Source organism: Acanthochromis polyacanthus, chromosome 19 (assembly GCF_021347895.1).
Source record: "Acanthochromis polyacanthus isolate Apoly-LR-REF ecotype Palm Island chromosome 19, KAUST_Apoly_ChrSc, whole genome shotgun sequence".
NCBI classification, from domain to species: Eukaryota; Metazoa; Chordata; class Actinopteri; family Pomacentridae; genus Acanthochromis; species Acanthochromis polyacanthus.
Window position 1 is genome coordinate 32,897,518 of NC_067131.1, and position 19,068 is coordinate 32,916,585.

Genomic DNA, 19,068 nt, shown 5'->3' on the forward strand with positions numbered 1-19,068 from the left:
CCAAGCATACGAAGAAAAGAACACTGTCCCTACGGTGAAACATGGAGGAGGCTCAGTAATGTTTTGGGGCTGCTTTGCTGCATCTGGCACAGGGTGTCTTGAAAGTGTGCAAGGTACGATGAAATCTGAAGACTATCAAGGCATTCTGGAGAGAAATGTGCTGCCTAGTGTCAGAAAGCTTGGTCTCAGTCGCAGGTCATGGGTCTTCCAACAGGACAACGATCCAAAACACACAGCCAAAAACACCCAAGAATGGCTGAGAGAAAAGCGTTGGACTATTCTAAAGTGGCCTTCTATGAGCCCAGATTTGAATCCCATTGAACATATGTGGAAGGAGCTGAAACATGCCATTTGGAGAAGACACCCATCAAACCTGAGACAACTGGAGCTGTTTGCTCATGAGGAGTGGGCCAAAATACCTGTTGACAGCTGCAGAACGCTCATTGACAAATACAGAAATCGTTTAATTGCAGTGATTGCCTCAAAAGGTTGTGCAACAAAATATTAAGTTATGGGTACCATCATTTTTGTCCAGCCCTGTTTCATTAGTTTGTTTTTTTAAATAATGATGTTAATCAACAATTCAAAAGTGATGGCTGATTTTGATTATTTAATTTTCAATAAATTTTTATTTATTGTTACTTTTGTGAGTTTCAAGTGATTTCAGTGAGAATTGTGGGTTTTTCCTTCTTTAACTGAGGGGTACCAACAATTTTGTCCACGTGTGTATATATATATATATATATATATATATATATGTATATGTATATATGTATATATGAAATAACCTTCTGGAGAACCAGTGACGTTCTGCAACTAAAAACCCACTCAAAGACAGTTCTTTTCTCTGTTCTCTTTATTGCAGTAACTCAGGACTCACTGGTTAAGTTCAGAAGGAAATATTTCCTATTTGTCTTTTCAGATATCGACATTTTGATGGAACAAACATTTCAGAGACTGATATGAAAACGTGATGCTCTCAGAACGAGATAAAAATGAAGCAAAATGAGGAAAACTTTGAAAATATTTGAAAGCTGTTTGAAGAAAGTTAAAAACATCAGAAATGATTTTAAACAAGTCTAGAATGAATTAAAGGTTTTTCAAAATGAGGCCAAACTCGACTCAAAGTTCAGTGAGCTGCTGAGCTTTCACCCAGAACCCTGGTCTTCCTCAGACTCAGGGTTCTCGTCACACGTTCTAACCAGAACCCTTTTCCTAACAGTTGTGTTTATTTAGAGGATTGGTTTTGTTTATATGTTGTTTAGATGTTCTTGTTGTGTTGTTTTCTGGTTGTGACTCAGTCCAGCTGCAGACGGAGCTCACACAGAATCGACAGGAACTCTGTGTTCTGGGGTTCTCTCTCCAGAGCGTCCTCGTAGAACCTCGCCGCCCGCCTGTAGTCGCCCTCAGCTCGGGCCACGTATCCCAGAATGCCGTAGGACGCGCCGTCTGCCGGGTTGTTCCTGAGACGGCGCTCTGCCATCATCTTCAGCTTCTGTGGAGGAACGTCTGGAGGTTAGAACCCGTTTACTGGGGACAGCTTCAGTTCTCAGCTGGGTTCTTTAGAATCAGAAACAGAGAGGCGCTGTGTGAATCCAAAACTATTTTTTAATAGTTCATTAAAGAACCTTAATAAAAAAAGGTTCCTTAAAGAATTGTCATTAAATGATTCTTAAAAGGAACCATCCAAAAATCGTTCCTTTATAAACCAGATATGAAACTCCAAAGAACTTAAAGTTGTTTTAAGGACCCATTTTGAGGAGAACCACCTGGTTCTGTACAGAACCTCTTTTAAACGGTTCTTAATGAAATAAATGGTTATATGAGTGTTTTAAATCTAATTATTCTGTGCAGCTTAAAATGAAAAAAAATGTGGCTCCAGACTAAAGATCTAGAAACTCTGAAGGATCTGGAGAACATCTAGAAACCCTGAAGGATGTGGAGAACATCTAGAAACCCTGAAGGATCTGGAGAACATCTAGAAACCCTGAAGGATCTGGAGAACATCTAGAAACCCTGAAGGATGTGGAGAACATCTAGAAACCCTGAAGGATGTGGAGAACATCTAGAAACCCTGAAGGATCTGGAGAACATCTAGAAACCCTGAAGGATCTGGAGAACATCTAGAAACCCTGAAGGATCTGACAGCTGGAGAACATTACTAGACTGGACATCTAAGAACCTCCTCTGGGTTCTTTCCATTAGAACACATTCAACATTTGGGGTTTTGGTTTTCTGATGTTGGATGTTAAAGAACCAAAGAACTCCAACAAACATCAAAGACCTGAAAGGAACCACCTCCTGTCCCCTAAATACAGAGGTTCTTCATGTGGTGATGGAGCTCTGACCTTCACACAGTGTTTCCCGTCTGATGTGTTGGTGCTGAACTCCAGAGCCTGTCAGACACAGCAGAGGGACAAACGTGTAAAACACCGAGCTTCAGACAGAGACTCAGAAAGACACTAAAACTGGTCCAGAATGACTTAACGAAGGTCCAGAATTTGTTTCAAATTATCCTAAATGATTTGATATCTGGCACAAGAGACAAGAAGATACCTCAAAACTTGGTTTAAAATTTTTGAAAACAAGTTTAGATTGACCAAAATCACTGACCTGTCCAAACTTTGTTTAAAAACTGTCCAAACTGACTCTAAACCTGTCCAAAAATTCTTTTAAAATGACCCAAAGCCATCCAAAAATAGTTCAGAATTAACAATAATCTGCCCAGAATGACTCGGCGTTTCCAGAATGCCTGAAGCACCTAAACGTAAGGGTCTGGTACCTTCTTGTAGAAGGAGATGGCGGTGTCCTTCTGGATGCTGTGGTAGTGACAGAACTCGGCGTAGCAGCGACTCATCGACTGGCGGATGCTGGGAGGTTCCTCCTCCAGCTGCTGGAGAACATCATCAAACATCTCCTGGGCTCTGAGACAACAGAAACAGAAATTCCTACAACAGACTGAAAGAACATCTGAGTTTTTTGTTCCAACTTGTCCTGAATCAGGTGACAGAGCTCTCTACAGGGCGGCTCCAGCTGACCTGAAAAAAGGAATAAAGGAAGCCAAAGCGGACTCTCAGAGGATAGAGTCCCAGTTCACCAGCAGCAGACCAGAGGAGGTGTGGCAGGGTCTGCAGAGCTTCACTAACTTCAGAGGCTGTGATGTGACACCAGGAGACCTGAGAGTCGCTGTCAGAGGAGCTCAACGGCTTCTTTGCTCGGTTTGACTCATCACAGCGACCCCCCACTCACTGTGGAGGAGCACCATGTGAGCTCCTGGCAGTGAACCTCAGGAAGGCTGCTGGTCCAGACGGAGTCCCTGGAAAGCTGCTCAGAGCAGGAGCTCACCAGCTGTCTCGCATCTTCTGCAGGATCTTCAACCTCTCCCTGGCCCCAGCAGTCATCCCCACCTGCCTGAAATCCGCTACAATCATCCCCGTACCAAAAAAGTCACCAACAACCAGCCTCAGTGACTGCCGCCCTGCTGCCCTCAAACCTGTTATTATGAAGTGCTTGGAGAGGCTGGTTCTCCACATCAAAGACTGCCCCCCCCACACACACACACACCAGTGGTCCACACATTCAGGTTCCTGGGAGTCCAGATCTCTGATGACCTCTCCTGGACAGATAACATCACAGCTGTCATAAAGAAGGAGAGTCCTCAGAGAGAACCACCTGGATAGGAAGCTGCTGCTGGCCTTCTAGCGCTCATCCATAGAGATCCTGCTGACCTACTGTGTTTCCACCTGGAGCTGCACTGAGGCAGACAGAGCGAGGCTTCAGAGGATTGCTGGCTGTCCTCTCCCCTCCTCCACCTGGTGCCTCAGCAGAGCTCAGAACATCACCAAGGACAGTTCACATCCTGGTTCTCAGCTTTTTGATCTGTTGCCCTCTGGAAGGCGCTACAGATGCATTAAAGCGAGGACAAACAGACTAAAAACGTCTTCTGAGAGCCATCACCACCCTGAGCTGACGTCTGACACCCAGCCAGCGATATAATGTAGAATGTGTAATTTACACCACTGCCTCACTCACTGCTATTTATATGTATGTCTGTAAATAGACTGTTTTGCACTGTCAAGATTTCTTGCACTGAAAAGGAGAAGCTTTCGTTATACACTGTATGACAATAAAGCAAATTCTATTCTGTTCTATTCTGTTCTATTCTGTTCTGTTCTATTCTATTCTATTCTATTCTATTCTATTCTATTCTATTCTATTCTATTCTATTCTATTCTATTCTGTTCTGTTCTGTTCTGTTCTGTTCTGTTCAGAATCAGTTAAAGCTGACTGAAATCAGTGACAGTTCTCCAACACATCCAGAGCGACCTACAGCTGCCTGTCAGAGAGCAAACAGAGTTTAGACGTTTTCCAAAATGACCTGAGCACAACTGAAATGAGTTCAGAACCAAACACGAAGGTAGAAATGTGTGGAGTACTTTTACTGCAGTACGACTTCTAGTACCTCTTCAGGTCCGACTCCTCAGCGTACTGCAGAGCCAGGTCGGCCTTGGCGCTGTTCAGCCCGTTCTTCAGCCGGACCGCCTCCTCCAGGTGATGAATACTGAGACGCCTCCACCGCTGGACCTCTGAACAACCAGAACCAGAACCTGAACTGAACCTCTGAACAACCAGAACCAGAATCTGATCAACTCAAACAGTTCAGTCGTCAGCTGTTTTAGTGATCAGATGAAACCAGTTTACTCACTGAAAATAACTGCTCACAGTAACTTAGGGATACTGTTCTTTACATGAATGTTTTTCCTATTTGGTCAGAATTTTAATGAAATCAGTAATAGTTCCCTTTGATGTTACTATTAATGAATGAAAAGAAGATCCATTTTCATCAGTGCAATATTTATTACCCCATCCATTTAGACAATAACAAAGATAGCCCCAAAGTCAGTAGCGGATGTTTCCACCAATCACAGCTTGACAGTGACGTCTCATGCTAGCTTCATGCTAACTAGCTTCATGATGTTATTCTGAGGCGTTCCACTCCTCCACCAGCGCTACAGCAGTTCTGTGAGGTCACATGGAGGTACGAGCATCCAGTCGCTGCTTCAGCTGGTCCCAGACCTGCTCTATGGGGTTCAGGTCAGGAGACATTGCTGGTCATACCATATGAGGAACTCTGACTTCCTGAAGTCCAGCTGTGATACTTCTGGCACCATGTGGTGGAGCATTATCATTCATCAACAGAATGTTGGGGCTGTTCTGGCAGAATTGGGGGATGATGATGGTTCTGTGATGTCTCTGAGGTAAGAACATGCAGTGACTGAGCCATCTACAATCACCAAATCTGTTTTGCGGTGACTGTGATGCCTGCGCAGACTGCTGCACCTCCTCCACCAAAGCCAACCCTGGGGACCATGTTGACCTCGACGTATCGATCACCTTGCCTTCTCCAGCAACGCCGACGACCATCAATTCTGTACAAGGTGACCTGAAACTCATCAGTGAACAGGAGGGTAGACCACTGCTGCATTGTCCAGGTCACATGGTCTTGTGTCCACTGCAAACGGTCACGGCGGTGTCTTGGTGTCGGTGGAGTCGCCTGCAACGGTCGTCTGGCATTCAAGCCAAAGCGGTGCAGTTGGTTCCGAATGGTTTGTCTGGAAACCCTAGTACCCCTCACTTCTGGTAAACAGGCCTGCAGCTGTGTGGTAGTTACATAACAGTGTCTGAGTGCATAGGTCCTTAGGTACTGGTCATCACTGGTGGGGCTCCACTCCTGGGTCTGTCACCAACACTGCCAGTAGTTCTGAGTGTTGCTGCTAGTCTGCTGATGACACTTTGAGACAAACCAAGTTCACAGCAACATGTGACTGCCTGCTACTGACCTGAAGGTGGCGCTGCTCGTCCGTTAAGTGACGTTGTGTGCTCATGGCTGCTTGAATGATGAACTGGGAATGACTTACTGACAACAGCAGCTTTTTATTGCCCCAGAATGTTGAAACTGATGCCACATTGAAAAGGGTTGTCTTTTTGTATTTTCTGGTGTTGGCCCCAATATGTAAGGCGCCCTGGCGCCCTAGCACCCTGATACTCCCTATCCCTGAAATCACTGAAGAGAAACAAACACCTGATGAATGAAATCCACTGAGGACCTCACAGTATCCCTGACTTACTGTGAGTAGAGTAGTACACAGCAGCAGTACTATAATGTAGTACAGAGTAGTACTATTATGTAGTACAGAGTAGTAGTACTACAGAGCAGTACCTTTCTCGGGTTTGGGCTTGATGGACAGAAGGTTCTTCTTCTTCCTCAGGTAGCACAGACCCAGCTGATGGTGGATGAAAGCTGATTGGCTGCTGCCCTTCAGAGCTCTGAGCAGCAGACCAATGGACTGATCCAGCTGGTCCTGGAACACATTCAGAGGAGAAACAACATGTTTATGACCCAGCAGAACCAGACTGACCCAGAAGAACCAGACTGACCCTACGGAACCAGAGGGACCCAGTAGAACCAGACTGATTCCACCCTGGTTCTTGTGTACCTGCAGCCGTAAGTACTTGGCTACGTAGCGGATGACTTGGTCGTCGTTGGGTCCGACCAGCGCTTTCTCCACCAGAACTTCTGCCTCGTGGTGTTGGTGTTGCTGCTGCAGCTTCAGGGCCAGCAGGGCCAGCAGGACGCCGTCATCAGGGCAGAACTTCAGGGCCCGGCGGAGCTGCTGGGTGGCAGGAGACTCTTCAGGAGATGTTCCTAGAACGGCCTGCAGACCAGATCAGAACCATCACATCCTGAACACATGAGCAGAGCAGCTTCAGGCTGGTAGATCCACCTAAAGTCCACTGATCAGCAGCTACTGGTCCGTTCTACACGATGAGGTTCAGACCAGCAGCCAGGAATCAGATGGTGTGTCATTTTTACTTTAAAAAGGAAAAAACAAAAAGAAACATGGAAATAAACCAAGAAATGAGGGAGCCGCTCTGTTCAAGATAAAAAACAACAAAAACGGATCCAAGAAAAACATAAAACAGTTTCTGTTTCTCAGTTTTGAACCAAGAAAGAAAAATTCTTTCTTTTTTCATTTGCTGTTTAAAATGAAGAAAACTAAAAATGTGAACTTCCTATTTGTGTTTTTTGGTTCTAAAGCAGAAGAATAAGAACATGTTCCGTTTAGAACAGACAGAGACAGAGGGTGTGGCAGGAGAACCGGACCGGCTGTGGTTCCGTGCGGTACAGGGCGATGGCCAGACCCGTGTTCCACTCCCAGTCATCAGGCTGCAGCTTCAGGGCGTCACGGAAACACTGGATGGCAGCAGGATACAGGGACTTGGAGAACTTCAGGAACGTCCAGCCTTTCTCCCCAAACACCTCTGGAAGGAACTCAGAGGAACCGGAGGGATGCTTCTCCTGCTCACACACACACACACACACACACACACACACACACACACACACACACACACACACCTGACATCACCTGATGACATCATCCACATTTATGGAGACACCAGCTGTTTCCAGAAAGGTTCATTCACACTGTGTATGTGTGTGTGTGTGTGTGTGTGTGTGTGTGTGTGTGTGTGTGTGTGTATGTGTGTGTGTACCAGTGTGTGTGTGTGTGTGTACCAGTGTGTGTGTGTGTGTGTGTACCAGTGTGTGTGTGTGTGTGTGTGTGTGTGTGTGTGTACCAGTGTGTGTGTGTGTGTGTGATCAGGTGCTGGGAACGATAGGAAAACCAAAAGAAATGTCACTTGTGGGGACCTCATTTCAGTCCTCACAAGTTTAAACAGTGTTTTCTTGGCCATGTTGTTGTTCCTGAAAAAAGTAAAAGTGCAAAAACGTTTCTTTAGGGTTAGCCATTGTTTTGGTCTGGGTTAAGGTTAGGGTTAGGGTTAGGGGGTAGATATGAATGGGAGTCAATGTTAAGTCCCCACGGGGATATAAGAATCAGACATGTGTGTGTGTGCACCAGTGTGTGTGTGTGTGTGTGTGTGTACCAGTGTGTGCTGCACTCTGCTGCAGTAGCTCTCTGCCTGTTTGTGGTCTCCATGGTGATAGTGCATCCAGGCCATGTCTCCGTACGTCACGATGAGTCGTCTCTCGCTGTCCTCGCCGTAACACTCTCTGGTTCTGTCCTCTGATTGGCTGAGGAGAGCCAGCGCCTCCTGTGGTCGCACCTGGAGATACCTGAGGACAGCGTTGTGTCAGTTTGTCTGTTTGTGGTGTTTTCTGTTGTTTTTGTGGTTGTGTGTTCTTTGTGTGTGTTTTTGTGGTGTTGTTTTTATGTGCTGCTGTGTGTTTTTATGTGTCCTTTGTGTGTTTTTGGTGTGTTCTTTGTGTGTCTTTGTCTGTTTTTTATGTGCTGCTGTGTGTTTTTATGTGCTGCTGTGCGTCTCTACCTGACATAGGCCAGCAGGCGGCAGTAGTGAGCGGTGGCTCCTCTCTGGCCCAGCTCCAGCTGGATGTCGTGCTCCAGCTGCCTGCTCAGGTCGTCCAGCTGCAGATCTTCCTCCTCCAGTTTCCAGGTGAAGCGACTCTGCAGCTGCTGCAGCCTCCAGCGCAGCTCCTCCGCTGCATCGCTGCGTCAGAGAGCGCTTATTGATCATCTGGATTTGGTCAAACATCTCGACTGGCTGCAGCACCGAACAAGAACTTAACAGAACCGGAACCTTCAGCAGAAAGAACTGGATCTCTGAAAGGTTCTTCAGGTTCTGAAAACCTGCCAGTCATTTCTGACAAGTTCCTGTTCATTTCAGAGACGATTTGAACAGCTCTGGGAGGATTACAAAACACCAGAAAACACCACAACAATACCAAAAAACCACAAAACACCACAAAAACAACAAAATACAACAAAACAACGCAAAATACCAGAAAACACCACAAAAACAACAAAACACCACAAAAACTAGGGATGTCTGATATTGGCTTTTTGTTGATAACCGATATGCCGATATTAGTTTCAGATTCTGAGGTCAACCAGTACCGATACATGTGGGCCTGGAACTAATTCCAAACCACAGACATGTTGTTAATCAGGCACAGCAAGTGTGTTACTGCAGCCACACTAGAAAGACTTGAAGTGAAAAATAATCCTAAAGCTGAACTTTCTTGCTTTTAGGTAGGGGTCAGGGTACAGTCTAGCTAACTGATAAGAAATGAAGATATCTGCCTTCACAAACTCAGACTACAGATTGTAGTAATACCAAAAGAGGCCAGTAGGTGGAGGTAGGTTCTCCATCTGACTACAACATGGAGCACATATATTATCTAACAACCAATCAGTGAAAGACGTGGAAAAGGACACAGATTCACCTTTTAACAATGTGTGACCTATTTATTCTGAAATAATAAAAAAGAATAAATAGAAATTACAGCAAACTGTTTCAGTTCAAATAATAACAGCAAAAAACATTAAAGTGCTCTAAGAACTGGAAACTTAATCAGATATAAATAAGAGAATAAATAAAAACAGTTTACTACAGAAACTACAGTTCAGTTAAAAACATCTATAGAGCTCCAAGAACTGGACAGCTGAATGGTTTTCCCTTGTCTATGTCTTCTTTCTTTCTGACATCTTTAACTTGTTCCACAGTGTTCAGGTAATGCTCACGTTTCTGTTTTCAGATGCTGAGCTCCTCTGGCTATAAAATCATCAACAAAAGCAAGCACAGATCTGTGTCCGTGCTCTGACTAGAACTTCATCAGTATTCAATGAAAACATGTTTTTAGCTTTCAGAAAGTCTGCTCTGAAACGCTGCTGCTATGCTGTGTATTTATGGAACCAGCATGCTTTGATAAAGTGTTTTATCTTCAGCACAGATTAATCTGGTGAACAACGAGCCGTGTTCTGCAGTAAACGAGCACACGCGTGTTTTTAAATCACAAACCGGTCAGTCTGATGTCGGTTGCTCCCAGTAAACCAGCTGTGAGTTCCAGAGGACAGCAGCTCTGTGGTCTGACTCGTGGCGTAGCAGCAATGTTTTTCTGTTAGTTGCCTACATGAGTTTTTACAGAAACACCAGATTCCTCAGTTTGTTGCACCAGCAGCCAAAGGGTTTTCCATCTCTGTTTAACTCTTTTATTTTTACTCCACCAAGGACTGTGGTGGAGTTCTGTGATGATCTGCGTACGTCTGTCCTTCTGTCTATTTGTCTGTGCACAACATTACTTAAAAACAGACCAACGGATTTAGATGAACTTTTAACTGAAGCTCAGAAATGACACACGGACCACCTGATCACATTCTGGCAGTGATCCGGCTTATAGTCTGGATCCACGGATTAAAGATTTCTGTATCACTGCGTCACTACAACATGACAGCAATGGACTCACCTGTAGCTGGATTCTAAGCCCCGCCCCCACTCTACTCCCATTGGCTACTGACATTAGTTTGGTTGAAAGCAAAAGCTGCGTTCTCATTCCACTGGTAGATGAACTCAGCTGGAAATGTGCTCCTGTCTTCTTTTTTAAGCCAAATGCCGGCGCCGCATGCTGGAAATCCGGCATGATTGTTTACATGCTTCATGACGCAGTCTGATGATGTCATCATTTGTGCACCGGTAATTGAAATCCAGGCATTATTTTATCGTTTTTATGACAGACAAAAGAAAAAACGATAACAATTTGACCGATATACGTTTTTATGCCAACATCAATAATATCAGTGGGCCGATATTACGGGACATCCCGACAAAAAACAACACAAAAAACAACATAAAATGACACAAAAAACAACATGAAATGACACGAAATAACAGAAAAAGACACAAAATGACAAAAAACAACACAAAATGACACAAAACAACAAAAAACACAAAACTAGACAATTCCCGCACACGGAAATCGTGGGAGGGGCTCGGGCTGGGCGGCCGTCGGGCCCTCGCGCGACCTCCATCCGGAGCGGGCGCGGGAGATGTGTATTTCGGCGTTTTCCGGTCCGTCGCAGGCTTTTATTTAGAAATGGTGCTGTGCTTTTATTTTGACAGGCGGAGACAGGAAGATGTCACCTGGTGAAAATTTTGATTGGAGTTACTGTAAAGGCTGTGTGAAGCTGAGCGGTTTTTGTTAGCTGTGAAATGACATTTTTGTTCACATCCTGTGCATGTCCTGGGGGCTAAGCCCCCCTGTCCTTAAAACCGAGTGACGCCTCTGTGGCACTGTAGCACATGGTCTGAGAGGCTTTGTTTTTTTTTTTGATCAAGCCAGGGGTTTTTGGAGGCGTCTGTATGGAAAACCATAAATCCCACCATCACAATATATACATGCCTGAAAAGAAGAGATTTGTTTTTTTTTAAGACTAAAATGAAGTACTGAACCATGTACCATGAAAAAACATGGCGGAGGTGGCTGCATCGCAGGAGAAGGTAGCGGGAATAGTTGGAACAAAATATGCGTTTCTGCATGGTTTGTTGGGCTCCATGCTGAACATACTGTTCGCCAACTGTAATATCTTCAATGCTACCAAAAAATGCGACTTATGGAACATCAAGCAGCCACCTAAACGTAGATTCTGGAGTCGCCGCTGTCAAGACAAACAAGGGCGGCACACATCAAAGGACCATGCGGAGCCTCCACACGCACCGGCTCTGTATGTGCTCTGCTTTGGACTCCTGTTTTTGCCATTGTTCTCAGCTGAAGCAATACAAAGACGTGTGCCTGAGCATGGATTGAACATGATCCCATATAAAATTTTAAATATTGGATATGGACAATGCATTGTATCTGCAGTTCTTCGCATTGGCCTGGTTCGAACTGAACAAACGGTAAAAGTCACAAAGACTAACAGCAAAGGACTCGCACACAACTGGCCACAAATTCGACTTTATTTTATGCTTTTACTCCTGGCGGGGGACGTCCACCTAAACCCCGGGCCTGTCACACACAGTGACAAGACTGTTGCTGTAGGACTGGAGCCTGTCATTTCCACCGAGGCGCTAAAGGTGTTAACATCACACGGGAATGATACAACTCCCCAAATCATGACTACGGAGTCGAGATTTGTTGTATCTACGCGACTACTCCAGGCGCCATCAGCGGCGGATCAGAGGGGAGAGACCGTGGTGGCAGGCGGAGACACCGTGCCAGGTGAGATGGACGGCTCACCGCTGGAGGAGATGGCCGAGCCCAGCGCCTCAATCAACCCGGCCGGGAAGGAGATTCTACCGGAGGAGGTGAGATACGGGCACGCCCAGCATGGCCCGGACACGGAACCGACAACATGCACGGCCTCATCGGAGGCGAAGTGTGGAGCTTTAACCCGAAAGGAGAGGGCACCTTCCTCAGGATTACACGGGAGTAAAGGCAAACCAACAAATGCACGGACTAAAACTGTGAAGACAAAGGACACCTCTGATGAAACTGAACCTACAAAACCCGGACTTTGTGCGAAACAAAAAAGACAAACCGTGAGTAATCATTCTTATGCCCTGCAACATATCGTTTCCACCGTCAGTCATGCCAAAATTATATGGGACCGGGACCAGAAACCTAATGGGATTTTTGGAGGGCATTTAAATATATGCAGCTTAAAGCACAAACACGATGAAATAAAGACGCTTCTAATGAACTCTAATTTGCAAATTTTAGGGCTAACAGAAACTTGGCTTGATCATAAAATTAACACTAGTCTTCTGGATATTTCTGGCTACAACTGTTTTAGAAAAGATAGAAAATCAGGTAAATTAGGATATGGAGGGGTGCTTATGTATGTCTGTGAATCCCTTAAATGTACAGAGCTAACTTTTAATTGTGATGTCCAAATAGAATATTTATGTGTTGATATTAATTTGTCCCCTCGAATGCATTTTTTGATTCTGTTGTTATATAACCCCCCATCTACCAATGATGATAAATTCTGTGAAGATTTAGAAAAAATAGTGAAAGCAATGCCCCTTAAATCTGAAATAATTATAATGGGTGATTACAACAGGGATTGGTTCGACATAAAGAAAAAGAAAAAATTAAAAAATGTGATGACTAAATACGATTTTACACAAGTAGTAAAAGGAGCAACAAGAATCGCTAAGACAAGTAAAACACAAATTGATTTAATTTTCACAAATAAAGAGGAGCGCATTCAAAAATCATACAATTTCCTAACAGGATTGTCTGATCATAACATGACTCTTATAGTAAGAAAATTATCCAAGAAACGCTTTGCTAAATTTGAGAAATCTAAAGTTAGCGCAATAATTATTCCCAAAAAGTATATCCCAAAATTAGATAATGAATTACAAAAAATAAATTGGGAAAGCCAAGTGTGGGACGATGTGGATAGTAGCTGCAGGCAAATTATGGATAAAACAGAAAGTGTTGTAGGTGTTGTAGGTAGGTTTCTAAAGAAGCGTAAAAATGGTAAACAGAAAATTCTACCCTGGATTAGTGAATCTACTAAAAATTAATGAAACAAAGAGACCAAGCCTTAAAAAAGGCAATCAAAAGTAAACTCTATACTGACAGGATTATATACAAAAGTCTCAGAAATCGTGTGCTTAAAGACATGAGAGTCGCCAAAAGTAATTTTTATGTCTTCACAATCACGCAGGCTCGAGGAAATCCATCCATGATGTGGAGAACAATAAATAATATCGTCAAACCAAAAGGAAAGCAAGTGAATATGTATGAACTTAAAATTGGAGCTGAGCTTGTAAATAATAGTACACAGATAGCACAGGTATTTAATAATCATTTTGTTTCATCCGTTGAGGAATTGGCTAACTCCCATGACTTGAGGGTAGACTATCAGCAATTAAAAAATGAAAATAGTAATAGGTTTTTATTTGAAGAAGTAACTGAATCAGAGGTGCTGAGAGTGATAGAAACAATTAATAATAGCCATGCTAAAGATCTTTTTAATATTAATGCTTCACTTCTTAAGAGGAATAAAGAAATATTGGTAAAACCCCTAACTCATTTGGTTAATCTTTCCTTTAAAAAAGGAGAATTTCCAAATGACTGGAAACGATCAAGGGTTATACCCATATTTAAATCTGGAAAAGCAAATGAAGTTTCTAACTATAGACCAATTAGCATTTTGCCGATCTTCTCTAAAGTGTTGGAGAAGATCGTAGCAAACCAATTAATGTCCTTTTTACAGTGCAACAACACACTGCATCCTCTGCAGTTTGGATTCCGGCCTCGACATTCAACCGAAACTGCCAATTGCTATTTTATTGAACAACTTAAATTAGCAATTGACAAAAGAGAAGCAGTCGGAGCAGTCTTTTTGGATTTAAAAAAGGCCTTCGATCTGTTAAATCACAATGTACTTCTACAGAAATTATCTAGGTTAAACTTTGATGAAATAACATTGCAATGGTTTAAATCATATTTGCACCAAAGACAACAATGTGTAATAATAAATAATGAAAAATCATCTTATTTAGCTCTAAATACAGGAGTCCCACAGGGATCTATACTTGGTCCATTTCTCTTCTCACTGTATATAAATGATTTACCAAATATCTGTCCTGGTGCTGGTTTCCAGATGTATGCAGACGATGCAGTTGTTTATGTGAGCAGTAAAAATGTTGAAGCCATAACTGCCCAGCTGCAGAGTCATTTAGATGCTGTGTCAGTTTGGTTTCAAAATTCAGGGCTCACCTTAAATGTCAATAAAACAGTGTCAGTTTGCTTTTCCTCAAGATGTCGTCCGTATGAGGAACTGCACCTGACAATTAATGGTCAAGTCATTGAACAAGTAAAGGAAGTAAAATATCTGGGTCTGATTTTAGACTCCCATTTAACATTTGAAAGTCATATTAAAAAGATAATAAGAACAGCCAAGGCAAATCTGTACACCTTTCGACACATAAGGGACTGTTTATCATTTCAAGCAGCAAATGTGTTTATGCATGCTATGATTTTTTCCCATCTCAGTTATTGTATAACCTCCTGGTCACAGGCAACGATCACAACAATTAGTCCAGTAAGAATGATCTATAACAGAGCCTTGACAATACTGGCTAGAAAATCTGTTAGAACCCACCATTGTGAAGTTTTGCAGAGGTTGCACTTTCTTAGTATTGAAAATGTTATAAACTTCTGTAATTTAAAACTAATGTATAAATGTCTGTACAATCAAGCCCCTGAGGTTCTTGGACAGTTCATTGTTCCACTTAGAGCAACAGGCTCAAGAACACGCGGAGCCTTTAATGGGAATGTGAAAGAGCCGAGGAGAGACACTGTGTTTGGAAGATGTGCTTTTTCTGTTAAGGTTGCTAAACTGTGGAACTCTCTGTCACGCGAACTGAAACAAGACCGAGATCTAGGGGCTTTTAAAAATGAACTGAAGCTGGTTTTAAAAGGGGATCAGGTCTGCAACCATTTTTAGATTGACCAGAATGTATTTGTTTTTGTATTAATGTTGTTGTTGTTTTGTTTGTTTTTCTCTTTCTCTCCTCTGTAAAAGCCCTTCTCGGGACGGACTTTGCAAATTAGCTCTGGCTATAAATGTCATAGTGTGTTATACATGTCATACATGTTTATTGTATACACTGGTCCCTATTAAATAAACAATAAATAAATAAATAAATAAGTAAGTCTGGAGGTGAAATTATGACGAAGCACGTCATAAGACATCACTTAGAGAAAACATGGAAGATCGGCAGGAAAACATCACAACCTGTGTTTGAACCCAGGACGCCCGCTCCAAATGAGGGAGCTTAGTGCACTGAGCTATCACAGACACATACTGACTAGTCTTTGTGGCGCCTTCTTCAGTGGCAGACATGCTCCTGACAGCAGTGTTTCTGAACGGGAGCGCAATGTCGCGTTCTGCCGGTCCTTATGGGCTAACCGTTAATCCTAGGTGAAAAGTGAAATGACCGTGAGCGAGAGGAAGGCTGTGGCTAACCAGAAATGTATTATTTTCCAGATATTGTGAGAAATGACCGAGCGACAGCGATTTAAAAAAACACTGTCCCTCTATGAGGCAGATGATTCAGTTTACATTGGTGCCTATGGAGAGAAGGGTGCGACTTTGCTGTAAACTGCTGCCTGTCATTTCACTTCTGAAAGAGCTAGGTCTTCAAACTTGGATTCATTTGAATCCCAGGTAGATTGTTTACAATCTGACCAAATTTCATTCTCCTAATACTTGTCGTTTGGTCGTGAGAGCGATTCGTTCGTGAAAGTTTCAGGCGGATTTTTCACCTCTCCTCCACTCTGCCTAGTCACATGACCCACTCTGAACAGAGCAGATTGTGAGAATTTTCACTTTTTTGAGGACTCACTGAGCAAAAACTTAAATGTCAGCCTGACATGAAATACATCCCTGCGGAGACAAGAAAAATCACTGCGTTTTGATGGTTAAATGAAGTTTCTAGGTGAAAGTATGGCGAAGCAGTGGCGTTGTGAAAACAGGTGAGTCTTCAGTCTGAGTGATTCAGTAATCCCATTCATGTGTATGTGGAAAATTAATGCAGTTTTTTGCTCATAACTCTGGCAAATATGAATGAATGTCTTAGAAAAGTCATAGCCATCGATTCCCCATAAAACCACACGAGCCGATATATAATTTGTGTGTGATTTCTCAAAGCCCTGGGAGAAATACCGAGCCAAAGTTTAGGCGGAAGAAGAAGAAGCGGAACAAAAATAAACTCCGCGGGAGAACAATAGGGGCTCCGGCATGTTCCATGCCCGAGCCCCTAATGACACAAAAAACAAAGAACAACACAAAATGACACAAAACAACAAAAAACAACACAAAATTACACAAACAACAAAAAACAACACAAAAAATGACACAAAATGACACAAAACAACAAAAAACAACACAAAATGACACAAAACAACAAAAAGCACAAAATGACACAAAAAACAAAGAACAACACAAAATGACACAAAACAACAAAAAACAACACAAAATTACACAAAACAACAAAAAACAACACAAAAAATGACACAAAATGACACAAAACAACACAAAATGACACAAAACAACAAAAAGCACAAAATGACACAAAAAACAAAGAACAACACAAAATTACACAAAACAACAAAAAACAACACAAAAAATGACACAAAACAACAAAAAAACAACACAAAATGACACAAAACAACAAAAAACACAAAATGACACAAAAAACAAAGAACAACACAAAATGACACAAAACAACAAAAACAACACAAAATGACACAAAACAACAAAAAACAACACAAAAAATGACACAAAAAACAAAGAACAACACAAAATGACACAAAACAACAAAAACAACACAAAAAATGACACAAAAAACAAAGAACAACACAAAATGACACAAAACAACAAAAAACACAAAATGACACAAAAAACAAAGAACAACACAAAATGACACAAAAAACAAAGAACAACACAAAATGACACAAAACAACAAAAAAACAACACAAAATGACACAAAACAACACAAAAACAACACAAAATGACACAAAACAACAAAAAACAACACAAAAATGACACAAAAAACAAAGAACAACACAAAATGACACAAAACAACAAAAAACACAAAATGACACAAAAACAAAGAACAACACAAAATGACACAAAAAACAAAAAACAACACAAAATGACACAAAACAACAAAAAACAACACAAAATGACACAAAACAACAAAAAACAACACAAAATGACACAAAACAACAAAAAACAACACAAAACAACACCACACCAGCCACCATAGAACATGTCCTAACTGTTCTAAAGAACTCCAGACTGGATCTGCTGCTGCTCAGAACATTACAGAACCTGAAGCTTCAGATCCTGCTGTTGTTCAACATGAAGCTGCTTCTTGTCCTGACATGTCAGAAACACACCTGGATAAAACAAAGTTGCTCCTGTTCTCTGCACACGGATAATCTGATCTGAACTCTGGGTTCTGGAGGGAACAGACTCACCTCATGGTGTTCTTCAGGTGGAACCGAGCAGACGTGAAGCAGCAGAAGGACCTGAAGGTTCTGTTCAGAGCAGGACGAAGAAACGAAACTGATGACAGTGATGCCTTCACTGACGCCTCGGACAGAACCAGCATGACTCATCCCCCAGAGGAGACGCTGGAAACGAGAAACCTGCATTAAAAACCTCCGTTCACGACCACAGCAACCCTGAACACAACATCTGGAACATCTGAAGGACCCGTGAGACCACTGGAAGCTCCTCATCCTCATCCTCATCCTCATCTTCTGGAAGGATTCTGGGCTTTATCAAGTCATTAATGCAGATCATTTATCAAGTCAGGACTGAAACCTGACACCCTCTAGACACACAACGAGAGCAGGAGGACACACAACCACACCAGGAGGACACACTACCACACCAGGAGGACACACAACCACACCAGGAGGACACACTACCACACCAGGAGGACACACAACCACACCAGGAGGACACACTACCACACCAGGAGGACACACAACCACACCAGGAGGACACACTACCACACCAGGAGGACACGCAACCACACCAGGAGGACACACAACCACACCAGGAGGACACACTACCACACCAGGAGGACACACTACCACACCAGGAGGACACACTACCACACCAGGAGGACACACTACCACACCAGGAGAACACGCAACCACACCAGGAGGACACACAACCTACCTGAGCTCAAACTTCACAGCAGCAGTGAGTCGAGACTCCAGCACCAACATCTGGATCATCTGGAAACAGCTGCTCTGAACATTTCACTGTAAAGTACAAAAACACACAAAATCACCACAAAAACACTTAAAATCACCACAAAAACACACAGAGTTACAAAAACACATAGAGTTAATACAAAAATGTGAAAATCATGACAAAGACTCAGAGTCACCTCAAAGATGCAAACTGCACAACAATAAATGAGAAAGATAAAAGGTTAAGAAGCCCCTAGAGGTGAAAACTGAAACCAGTAAGATCCAGTAGGACCAGTAGAGAAACCAGTTAGATCCAGTAGGACCAGTAGAGAAACCAGTTAGATCCAGAATCTTTTCCACAGACAGGTTTAGGGTTTGAACCAGTTTTTGGCCGATTCTAGCAACAGACTCTGATAGTTGTTGTTTATTTGATCAGTTTTAATGCTGTTTATCTGATAGTTGTTTATTTGATCAGTTTTAATGCTGTTTATCTGATAGTTGTTTATTTGATC

General features: G+C 42.7%; 1 protein-coding gene across 1 annotated transcript; it reads right to left on the bottom strand.

Annotated features, from left to right (window-relative positions):
• Window positions 1-853: 853 nt before the first annotated feature.
• On the bottom strand, window positions 854-17,902 carry LOC110968403 (interferon-induced protein with tetratricopeptide repeats 5-like). The gene is made up of 10 exons (XM_051939931.1): window positions 17,828-17,902; window positions 8,353-8,532; window positions 7,951-8,140; window positions 7,166-7,360; window positions 6,498-6,716; window positions 6,221-6,362; window positions 4,463-4,586; window positions 2,783-2,924; window positions 2,349-2,396; window positions 854-1,495 (listed from the first exon to the last, which is right to left on the bottom strand). Exons 1-10 carry the CDS (start codon window positions 17,830-17,832, stop codon window positions 1,298-1,300), a joined length of 1,443 nt encoding a protein of 480 aa, XP_051795891.1. The 5' UTR covers window positions 17,833-17,902; the 3' UTR covers window positions 854-1,297.
• Between the last annotated feature and the right edge of the window lie 1,166 nt (window positions 17,903-19,068).